The sequence below is a fragment of the Armigeres subalbatus genome, chromosome 3 (genome assembly GCF_024139115.2).
Source record: "Armigeres subalbatus isolate Guangzhou_Male chromosome 3, GZ_Asu_2, whole genome shotgun sequence".
NCBI lineage: Eukaryota > Metazoa > Arthropoda > Insecta > Diptera > Culicidae > Armigeres > Armigeres subalbatus.
In genome coordinates, this window is record NC_085141.1 from 61,842,454 (window position 1) to 61,854,497 (window position 12,044).

At 41.6% G+C, this 12,044-nt stretch overlaps 2 protein-coding genes across 2 annotated transcripts in view; both read left to right on the forward strand.

Moving 5' to 3' along the window:
• Window positions 1–12,044, forward strand: part of LOC134219247 (histone-lysine N-methyltransferase, H3 lysine-79 specific) — a 442,335-nt gene that overhangs the window by 38,161 nt on the left and 392,130 nt on the right. The window lies entirely within an intron of this gene.
• Window positions 3,131–4,617, forward strand: LOC134223704 (opsin-1-like). The gene is made up of 2 exons (XM_062702894.1): window positions 3,131–3,321; window positions 3,390–4,617. Exon 2 carries the CDS (start codon window positions 3,393–3,395, stop codon window positions 4,509–4,511), a length of 1,119 nt encoding a protein of 372 aa, XP_062558878.1. The 5' UTR covers window positions 3,131–3,321; window positions 3,390–3,392; the 3' UTR covers window positions 4,512–4,617.

Below are 12,044 nucleotides of genomic sequence, written 5' to 3' on the forward strand. Positions count from 1 at the left end.
TTTTGAAATTTCCAAGAAAATTCCTTCGAGGATTCCTTTGAGAATTCCTCTACATTTTTTCAGGAATATATTCGGAAATTCTTTTAGAAATTCCTTCGTAAATTCTATTGGAAATTTGTTTGGAATTCCTACGGAGAACCCTTCAGAAATTTCGAAATACCTACCTGCGTGAAGATTTTTTTTTCAGGATTACCTTCCAAAATTCTTTTAGGAGAATTCTTTTTATGAAATTCTTCATGGACTGCTTGAAAAACTGTACTGCTGTATAAGAAATTCCTACGGAAATTGCATCAACCACTCCTTTATTTGTCAGGATCGTAAATTTTCTCAAAGGATTTTCTCAAACAATTTGTTCCAGTAATTCCTTGAGAAATCCTTTTCGAAACTCTAGGAAGAAATCCTTGGAAATTTGTATGGAAATTCATTCAGAAATTCTTTTAGGAATTATTGAAAAAATACTTGCAAGAGTTCCTTCGGAAATTTCATCTGTAAATTCCTTTGATATTTCCGTTAGAAACCCTTCCGAAAATTCTTTCAGGATTTCCTATTTCATTCTTTAGTTAATGTTCATAGAAATTCTTCCAGTAGCCTTGCGAGTAAAGGTGTAGGATTAACAATCTGGAGAGTTCGATTCTCAATCCGGTCTAGGATGTTTTCGGGTTAGAAACATTCTCGACTCCCTGGGCATAGTGTATCCATTGTACTTGCCACACAAGAGACATACTCAATGGCGGGCATAGAAAAGTTTTCATTTATTAACTGTGGAAAAGCTAATAGAATAAACTAAGTTGAAAAGCTGGCCAAGTTCCAGTTGGAATGTAGAGCCATAGAAGTAAAAGAAGAAGAAGAAGAAGTAAAATAAGAAGAAGAAGTAAAAGAAGAAGAAGAAGAAGAAAAAAATCTTCCAACAACATTTCCGGAATTATTCAGGCAAGAATTTCGAATGGTTTTGCCAAAAGTCAAAGCAAGATCCGAAGAAATTTACAAAATCTTTCCAGAGGATATTCCGAAGGAATCCCAGGATGAAAGTCAAAAGAAATTTATGGCATGATTTTCTAGATTTAGGAAATTCTGAAGTGGAAAGAATTTCAGAAGAATTCTCGAAAAAATATCTAAAGACAAAACCTAAAAGATGTCCGCATACATCTTGCAAAGAAATTTCTCAAGGAATTCTTACTGGAATGTACATTGAATTACGAGAAATACCAATTGAAATTTCCAAATAAACTCCAACAGTGGTGTAGTCAGAAAATTGGGTGTGGGGGTGGGGGAAATTTTGTCTCTGGGGGTGGGTAATGTCCAAAACCACCCCCGTGGCTACGCCACTGAACTCCAAGATTTCTACTAAAAAGACTCCAAGAATTCCTTGGGAAGGTTCCTCTCCATGATTAATCAAAATTGGCAGAAAATGTTTTTTTACAGAACAATTTTAGCGTAAATAATTAAATTGCTGGAAAATATAAAATTTTGGTGGAAATGTTTGAGGCTGATTTACAGTTCGGAAAACGTGTCATAGGATTTGGTCCCCCTATGCATTTTTAAAGGGGCGGGATTCAAGGGATTTGGTCACGGAAAACGATATTACCGCCCATTTCAAAATACATGCGAGACCAAACCCCGTGACACGTTTTCCGGACTGTAAACCAGCCTTGAACTCCGCCAGAACAGTTTTTTCGAATATAATTAAATTCTAGGATTGAAGCGTGAGATTGCTAACTTCCTATTGTTAACATTCCGTGAGTAAAGGAGAGCTATTCTCCCCATCTATTGAATCAGTCTGGGAAACGAGGGCTAGTTAATAATATTGTATGTACTACTTTCTTCTGGAATGAGATTCTCTTTTCAATCCGTGGATTCGCATAAGTGTCTCTGTTTATGGAACCACCCCACCCATTTTTGGCCCTTCATACAGGAGTTTGATGAAATACAAACATTAGTATAATCGTGATCAAATTGTTTGTCAGATATGGGCAGCGCTATCGGCAGGTACCTTGCTACAATAGATGGTAGATTGTAGATCATTATCATCAACATATAATTAAATTTTAGAATAATATCTAATTTGATGAGCCACGTGTTCCATCGTGCCCCAGCTTAACTCTACCAGTGATTATGCCACTGATCCTCAAAATTATTGAATGTTTTGTGTTGATTTTTGGAAAGTTTTCTCCTTTCCGGGCGGGAATCGAACCCACACTCCACAGCACATGCGTCTAGACGATTGACGTCGCTAACCGCACGGCCACGAAGCCCACGAAGATAGATTTATCACTTAAAAGCAAAATCACACAATCAGACTAGCCACAACCTAGAAGTTAATTTAGAATTAATTTAAGTTAGTCAGATGAATATGACAATTGAAAATTTTATGACATTTATGGTCAAATGCGTATCGAAATCGGTTGATATGTAGACTGGCTCGAAGAGAAACTCAATGATACTGTTCATAACAAACAGACGTGAGCTAATTTGAGGCGAAAAAACTCCTTCACGATGCTTACCTGAGCAATAAACGTATCGTTCCGATTTCTGCCGTGATATTCTTACAAATGAAAACCTCCCGAGCAATTGTCAAGTGTAGGGCCTTTGCTAGCAAATGAAGATGTTCAATTGGTTGGAACAATGTCTGAAATTCCAATGCCGTTACGCCTTGAAAGTAGGGTAAGAAGTACCTTAGATGGCTTCGGAAGGATGCACGGGAAATCTGAATGCATAATTGTAAAGAAGGGTAATATGCGCTTTTGTGATTGTTGGAGTGCTGGTTATGTAGATTGCCATACCTATTGATAAACTGTTTAGTTTTTTGCTAATTCTTTTATGAAACATATTTGATCTTCAATATCAGAATTCGAGATGTAATATCTAAATTTCTCAGGTTTTCAAAATTGTTTCGTAGTTTCCATATGAATACATACCGGGGCCGTGATTTATTTCCTGCGGCTTCATAACAGCACTACTACCCTACTTCAAATCATAATTGGCTCTTCTGCTTAAGAAACAACCGAGTGGCCAAAAAGCGAAGAAGAATAATGAAGGAGCGGAAAGAAATCGCTTTAAAAATATTTTAGAATAACTCTTTAATTGAATTTATTTCTGACAAAAGGACCATATAAATACCGCTCGTGGCCGGTAAGTTCATTCGAGTTGCTCTGGGTATTCCAACAGTACGTCTCGTGTGCCTTTAAGTCTGAAGTAGTTCGTTCGCTGTGGGGACGATTTTCTTCAGCTTACCGGAAAAGTTTATCAACAAAAGTAACATATTTGTGACAATCACCTGCTTGTGCAAGTAACTTCTGTGAAAAGTACTGTTCGGAGGAGAAGGTGAGTGTTAAATTACCCAAATTAGTTATTTGTCAACACTAATTTCGACTCCGATTGAAAATATTCAGACAATGGCAGCCTTTGTGGAACCGCATTTTGACGCCTGGCAGGCGGCCAGCGGCAACATGACCGTTGTGGACAAGGTCCCACCGGAGATGTTGCACCTGGTCCACCCGCACTGGAACCAGTTCCCACCGATGAACCCACTGTGGCATTCGATCCTCGGATTTGCTATCTTCGTGTTGGGAATGGTCTCAATGATCGGCAACGGCTTCGTGATGTCCATCTTCACCGGCACCCCAAGCCTCCGCACCCCGTCCAACCTGCTAGTGGTCAATCTAGCCTTCTCGGACTTCCTGATGATGTTCACGATGGGACCGCCCATGGTGATCAACTGCTGGCACGAGACCTGGGTCTTCGGACCATTCGCTTGCGAAATCTATGCCTGCCTTGGATCACTGTTCGGCTGTGCCTCGATTTGGACCATGACTATGATTGCATTTGACCGATACAATGTCATCGTGAAGGGTCTGGCAGCCAAGCCTTTGACCAACAACGGTGCCATGCTGCGCATTTTGGGTATCTGGGCATTCGCTCTCTTCTGGACTCTTGCTCCCTTCTTCGGATGGAACCGATATGTGCCAGAAGGAAACATGACTGCCTGCGGAACTGATTACCTGACCACCACCTGGTTGAGCCGTTCGTACATCATCATCTATGCCGTCTTCGTCTACTGGACGCCGCTACTCACGATCATCTACTCGTATACTTTCATTTTGAAAGCTGTGTCCGCACACGAGGCTCAGATGCGTGAACAAGCCAAGAAGATGAACGTCGCCTCGCTCCGATCGTCGGAAGCCAACCAAACCAGTGCCGAAATCAAGCTCGCCAAGGTTGCTCTGGTGACCATCTCACTGTGGTTCATGGCCTGGACCCCATATCTGGTCATCAACTTCACCGGTATCTTCAAGGCCGCTCCGATCAGCCCACTGGCCACCATCTGGGGATCGCTGTTCGCCAAGGCCAACGCCGTCTACAATCCAATTGTGTACGGTATCAGCCATCCGAAGTACCGCGCTGCTCTGTACCAGAAGCACCCATGGCTGTCGTGCCAGGATTCCCATGAGAGCAGCAACGATAGCCAGTCGGTTGCTTCCGGAGCCACCACCGCCACCGAGGAGAAGGCCTAAGCTCACGGCAATGCGCTACAGAACGTACACGGTTAAATTATTCGGCAACGAAACAGATAGGTAGATAAGAAAAATATAGCAAAGCAAATAGTGAAAACACAATAAACTGCGTGTGATGACTGGAATGATCCGAAATATTATCCTATGGGTATTGGAGAACCATGTTCCATGACTACTTTGAGCATTACTTCGTGACAGAACCTCTAAACTTCCCTCCCATTGGCATTTTAGCGCGATATAAATTCTCGATCATTGTTTTGCACGCAATAAAACAATATTAAGACGCTGTTGGTTATGACATTTTTCACGGATTAAAATTGCTCTCCCCTCGAACCCATGTGAAGGATTCCGCGCTACAATTATTCCTCAGACACGGCGAAGTTTTGAACTGTCAAAAATGTGCAATTAACATTTCAAATCAATCAGCCAGCTGGTTAAGAATCTTGACAAGCGTGGAATGCCAGACAAGAAAATGCTTAATGCAATTGCAATAGATTGCAATAAGAGCAGGTCGTTGGCTGTAGGTCATGCGTTAATGTTGGCATCCTGACATGATATATGTATGCTGTCTTTGGGACCAAATGCATTTTCTTGGTATGTTTTTTTTTGCAATAGAAAGGAATCTGCATCCAGATAGCTAAAATAGGCTAAAATAGGATAACGGGCTTGGAACATCAACCCGTTAAACACCTTAACAGAGACTTAACTCGCTGGTATCGTTTTTCAGTATTACTTCGGGGAGAGGTCCATGTGACTACGCGGTACCATGTTACTAGCTACCCACTTGTTATCGCTTTCCGACTGCTGCTCGACACGCCGATTGATTTGCAAATACAGGGAATCTGAGGATGTCTTCGAAACCGCATTCCACCTTTCCAACTCTTGACACATCCTCTGGATAATATTATCCACTCGCTAACGTCGAACATTCCGCTTTCTAGACGATGAAACAAGGATATATGAAGATTATGTGATCGGCAGTTTCGTCCACCCTTGGGCAGTAAATGCAGACTGAAAATTCTGCATGCCCGCACCTGTGTAGGTACCGCCTGAAGTAGACATGGCTTGATTGTGTCAGGAGGAAGTGATCTTCCGCATATGGTTTACTCACTCCACTTGATACATCTAATAGTTTATATACCCTTTGGAAAGTTATCTCATTCCCGTTTCCATTTGGCAGCCGACGCTGCCTTTATTGTTTTACAGGAATGTCTGGTTGCCCAGTCAACACAAGATCGTATATGATGCCACATAAGATGCTAAAGTGGAGGCCATATAGGTACTTCCTCATACAATATGTACGTATATCGCCTCCACTTTAGCATCTTATGTTACATCATATACGATTTTGTGTTGACACTAGCCAACACGAGCTGTTGAGCATCATCCTCGATAGCGAATCCGACGATGTTTACACCGGGAGAAAACTTGAGCCTAAATACACTGTCATACATAGCGTTTCATAGCAACGGACCTTCGAAGCTAAAGAACTCCTGGGGTAATACGAACACTGCTCTCACTGCTCTCATGCATCTCTCACCTATCAGCACAACTAAACTCGTCCAGGGTTCTATACGATCGGTGTCTTGGCAGCATAGTGCGGTACACTACCAGACTCAGGCTCTTTATCTTTTGCCAGAGATTTTGACAGCAAGCAACTCTTCGTTCGTTACCAGTGATGCTTCGCGGCCACACCCATGGTGCCTTGTCGCGGCGGCCGGGAAGAGTACCACGATGATCCGCATGAACTTGCTTGGAGGTGGAAGGTTTCTTAGAACGTTACAAAACTGTAGGCATCGCCTCGAGGATTTGCATCGGCACTCTGACATAGGTCGTCGAAACATTCATCTTAGTGCTGCTAATAGCGTGACAAGACAGCTATCAGTGCTTCCTCGTTTTGACTGTTGTTATTAGCGTCCAGTCCCAGGTGAGAACTTCACTGTCGATAAGAAAGGCCTTTACTCACGGATGTTACGAGATCCCTCGACAAGCCACCTTCCAGTGGCCAAGCCAGAACTGTACAACGTTACGATTATCGGGCTTAGCACATTACAGTGGAATATGCTGGTTGAGTCGTCGTCAACTATCATCTTCGCTAGCGCTTTTAAGAAATGTGTGCCGCATGGATGGTTTTTGCGTTATGCCGCGTAAAAACTGAGCGCGTAAAAACTTTTTCCGACTCAGAAGTCGAAAAGAACAAAAACATATTTTCTCTTCCAAAACCTCCACATGCCAAATTTGGTTCCAATTGCTTGATTAATTCTCAAGTTACGAAGAAATTGGTGTTTCATTTTTATGGGAGCCCTCCTTTCCAAAGGAGGGAGGGGTCTCGAACCATCTTAAGAACCTTCCTCGGCCCCAAAAACGAGGTAGGGCTAGACCTGTGCGCCGATTGAAAATTTACCGGCGGCGGCGTGATAGATCATTTTCAGCCAGCGGGGGCGGCTTGGTGGCGTCACGCCGCTCATGACCGGCGGTGGCGGCGCGGCGGCGTGGGTCGGCGTGGACTAATTTCAAGCGTCAAAAATTCTCAGGATTTTTTTCAGAAGCTCCTCAACGTGTTCCTCAGGAATTTTTTTTTCATCGAGTTCGATGGGAAGTTCATTAAGAAATTCCTCTGAAATTTTTTCCACATATTTCTTCGGACATTCTCCAGGAATTCTTCTGGAAGTTCCTCCAGCATGTCGCCTGAATGTTTCTACCAAGATTTAGTCCGAATATTTCTCCAGAATTTCGTCCGGTAGTTCCTTCAGGATTTCGTCCGGAAGTTCCTCTAGCATTTCGTCCAGGAGTTTCTTTATGATTTTGTCCGGAGGATTCTCCAGGATTTCATCCGGAAGCTCCTCCAGGATTAAATCTAGAAGTTCCTTTAGGACTTTTCCCGAACATTCTTCCGAAAGTTCATCCAAAATTCTTCCAGTAGTTCCTAAAGGATTTCGTCTGAAAGTTCCTCCAGGACTTCGTCCGGAAGTATCTCCAGGATTTCGTCTGGATGTTCCTTAAAGATTTCCACGGAAGTTTCCCCAGGATTTCGTCCGGAAGTTCCTTACGGTTTTCTCCGGAAGTTCATCCAGGATTTCGTTTGGAAGTTCCTCCAGGATGTCGTCCGAAAGTTTCTCCAAGATATCGACCGAATGTTTTCCAGAATTTCGTCCAGAAGTTCCTTCAAGATTTCTTCTAGAAGTTCCTTCAGGATTTTGTCCGGAGGTTTCTCCAGGATTTCGTTCGGAAGTTCCTCTAGTATTTCATCCGGAAGTACCTTCGGGATTTCGACCGAAAATTCCTCCGAAAGTTCATCCAGAAATTCCTCCGGTAGTTCCTCCAGAATTTCGTCTGGAAGTTCCTTCAATATTTCGACTTAGGTACTTTCAGGATTTCGCCTGGAAGTTCTTTCTGGATTTCGTCCGGAAATTCCTTTAGGATTTCGTTCGGATGTTCCTTCAGGACTTCGTCTGTAAGTTCCTTCATGATTCCGTCTGTAAGTTCCTTCAGGATTTCGTCTGGAAGTTTCTCTAGGTATTTTTTCGCAAGTATATCCAGACAGTTTCTCCATTTATTCGTCTGGAAGTTCCTCCAAGATTTCGTCCGGATGCCCCTCAGATTATTCCTCCTTAGATTCCTGCAGGAATTCTTCCGGAATTTCTTGAAGTTATTCCTCCAAAATCCCTTTAAAAATTTCTCTCCAGTTCAGATAATTCATAGGAGCTTTTACAAAATTTTCCCGTAAATTCCTCTAGAAATTTAGATTTTGTACGGATATTCTTCTAGAATGTCTACAAGTTTTTCCTCGGGGAATCTCCTGAAATTCGATCGGACGTGAACTAAACTTTGTCTCGCTAATCAATTTACTCACCTGCACAACGCAGAACAAATATTTCGATGATCGCGTGATCGTTCTGCATGCCGAAGGAAGCACGATCGAACGCGAACTCATTTTCTGCGAATTGACCTTCCCGTCAAAAATGTATCCTCGTTTTAATGTATCAGTCAATTCTTAGACTTATTTAAGGTCTACCTTCACGAAGAACTCATATTTTTGCAGCCTCTAACTATTTTAAAAATCTCAAACAAAAATTGAACTAATGATGGTTTAAAATCAAACGAATGTTAGTCTAAACTTGAAATACAGAACTTTTTGGGTGTTTTGTTTAAAATTTTCCAAATAGTTAAAGGCGTTATATGGTTTCATTGGGAAAGTTGACCCTAATTAAAATATAGAATCAATGGAATAAATAAATACAATTGATGGGAAAGGTCAAATAAATGCGATAAAAATATTGTCACGCCGATTCACGCTGATGCTGCTGCCGGTTAAACTGACTTTTGGCGTGAAGCCGAAAATGCCGCCGCCACTGACGATTTATGGAGCGGTGACCCTTTAGCAAAGTCTGACATCTTTTGTTGGTACAACTGCTGTCCAAGTATTGAAGTCGCCCACGTTACCGACGACCTATCGACCACCAAGGTGAATTTTCCTATTGGTCGTGGTTCGGCATAGTAGTTACAATAGAACACCTCACTGATCTCAGCCGTGGCGACACCCTCAGTATGTGTGGGTACAACCTTCTGGACAGACACATTTGCCGCAGGGGTGTTGTGTTGTTCGGATCAGCGAGGAGGGCGGTTATTGTCCTTCAAACCTTCCTCAGGTTGCCATGATCTGACCCCTTATAGTCCCAGGATATCTGGTAAGACTTGCTTACTTAAATATGCTTACTGAGCATCTCGTCCAGCCTTCCTTCAGCTTACCTACTGCCAGAATCTTTTTGGCGTCCGCGACCGGATACTTGAACCAATATACTTACCTGCATGCCAAAAGGTCCACCTCTAAGGCATAAGTTCCATTCAAACTCTGCACAGCTTTGAGGTCGTCTATCTCCATAACCTCGTCCAGTTGCTCACATTGCCTTCTTCAGTTCCCCGAGACCACACGTCCACGTCTTCGCCCATGATCTCCAAGGCTACCTACCTATGCTTCAGCAAAAAGATCAGTTCCCAACCTTGGTGTGTCGATCACTTTACATCCTCACCCAGTTATTATTTATTTTTTTCATACTAAGGATGGAGTGGCCAGTGCTATGCATAAATGTCTTCTCCAATCAGTTAGGTCCATGGCTGCACGTCGCCAGCCACGCAGTCTGCGGAGGGTTCGTTAATCGTCTTCGATCCACCTTACACACCTCGCTTTTTTGTTCCTGTCGGATCGTTGTCGAGAACCATTTTCACCGGATTACTGTCCAATATACTGACACCGATATTCTGACACTACAGTCGCCCGATTTTCGTGGTGTGAATGGTGGATAATTCTCCCAACAGCTGCTGCAACTCGTGGTTCATTAGCCTCCTGGCTTTCACCAAATTAGTTTTTACTATTTTCATTCGATAGTAGATGCGCAAGATAAGAGAACTCTATTTTTTTTTAATTCCTTCGAGTTGTAGTGTTGAGTGGTTGAGATATTGATATTAAATTTTAGAAAAGACTCTTTTATTCTCAAACACTTGCTTCTATTCAATCCAGTTTTTAAAAGTTGTTGTACGAGAAAGGCAAATATTGAACAACAGCAATGGACATAATAAAGTTTAATTATTTAATTAATAGTTAAATACGTATAACATTTACAATCTACAAATTATACAATGATACAGATAAATAAACAACAAGTATTTGCTACAAATGAAGGGGCATGAACTATGCAATTCTGTATGATAAGAATAGATCGTTGTACAATGTTGTAGGTTCTAGTCTATCACGGAGTAAACAACTACGAATTATACGGTCATTATACGATAAATCTTGTTCATAAAGTTTAAAATAATTAAAACGCCAGCGCTGTTCTTCATACAAAATGGTAATGTTTGAGAATCAAGATCTCGATTTCTAGCTATTAGATTATAGTTATACATGTATTTTGGCTCCCAGCCTTACTTACCTGAATTTTCAATTAATGATTGTTATGTGTATGCATACTGAAACGGCATGTTTTATTCGGAAATAATTATAAAGCCATCACTTTTATATGGGGTTTCAAACAAGTGGAGTGGCTTTATAACCACTAGACTGGAATTTCTATTCCATTCTATTAACTCTCAATTAAATCCTATTTATCATTGATTTAAAATATGTACCGGAAATATTATGAAGATTAAAAATCAAACACTTTCTTATATTTCACAATGTAATTCAGGACTTCTAGACGAAGACTGAATAGTGACCAGATTGCAGGGGAACGCGAATAGAAGAAAAACAGAAATGAGCTGTCCTTCCATAGAACGAGTGCGACGAACCGAAACGAATGAAGACTTGTCAGTCTTCTTTCGACTGTTGACAGTAAATGTCGTGTTGAATATCTGGTTACCAATTTTTAGAAGCATAACAATCTGAGCATGCGAAGTGAAATTAAACATACAGCACGCAAATTTTCTTCGAATTCCAATGTATAGGCGAATTGTTTTTTGAGCAATGTTGTTTTAAAAATCATACGAGTGAGTTGTTCTAATAATTAAACTAAAAAATGTGCGGTTTTTAAAATTTGTGCACTTTGTTTAAGCAATTTCCAATGCTTTCATTGAATGTGTTTCAAGAAGTGACAATTGTAGTGAGCATCGTGTTGTTTCTAAAAGTGGTTTACTTCCTACATCGGAAGCCCTGCAAGGTACTGAATCGGATTAACTTGCATATCGATTTCCCTGGTGCTGGTGTCTCGCCACATTTGCATAACGGCATGCTCGTTCATCAACAGGTGCAGTGCGCTGTCATACCGGTCATCATCGTTGACCAATCTCAACCTGACAACAGTCTACCACATAGTATGATATTATGTGATACTCCAACGATAAGCCGCAGAGAGGTGAAAGTAATCTTACTGCAGGACACCGACCGCTCTGTCCCACGTCGATGCACATACCAACATAATTTAACACCAACTTGCATCCAGTCTCCAATGTATGAGGAGTGGAGCTTCCACGCGGTGACGTACGGTGGTTCCTTTAACCTTAGTAAGATGTTGGGGTCAATATGACCCAAAACGAAACTTCAAAGTAGAATAACTTTTTACCTGATAATCCGACCGTTCTGAAATTTCTTGACTTTTAATATTTTGTGGAAATGAAGCATCTGACATGAAAAAAGTATTTTAAGGTGCAACAGGAACGACCCCACAAAAAAAGTTACGAATAAGATGTTGGGGTCATATTGACCCAGAAATGTAAATGCTTATAAAACAGTCAAATTATAACCGAATTACAAAGTTTATATACCGTTCGAAAGATAAACTCATCAATTTTGTGGCTATGTGGTGATATGCTGGTTCTGGAAACAATGGCCACCGGGAAACGATTTCCACGGGGACCTTGTCGGTCATATAAGGGGAGCATAAAAATCGCTTCATATATGCCATTCGATCGCTAATTCTTCATAGATTCTCCTAAAACGGTAATGTATGGTCCATGAGAGGGGTTCCGACGAAAGTGACCACTCATGGTACATGCAAGGTGCCCCCGGGGAACCCGCAGGAGGGGACATTCCCGTTTTAG

What these genes read in the sequence shown, in the direction of transcription:
- LOC134223704 (XM_062702894.1), top strand. Translation starts at nt 3,393, where the DNA reads ATGGCAGCCTTTGTGGAACCGCATTTTGACGCCTGGCAGGCGGCCAGC.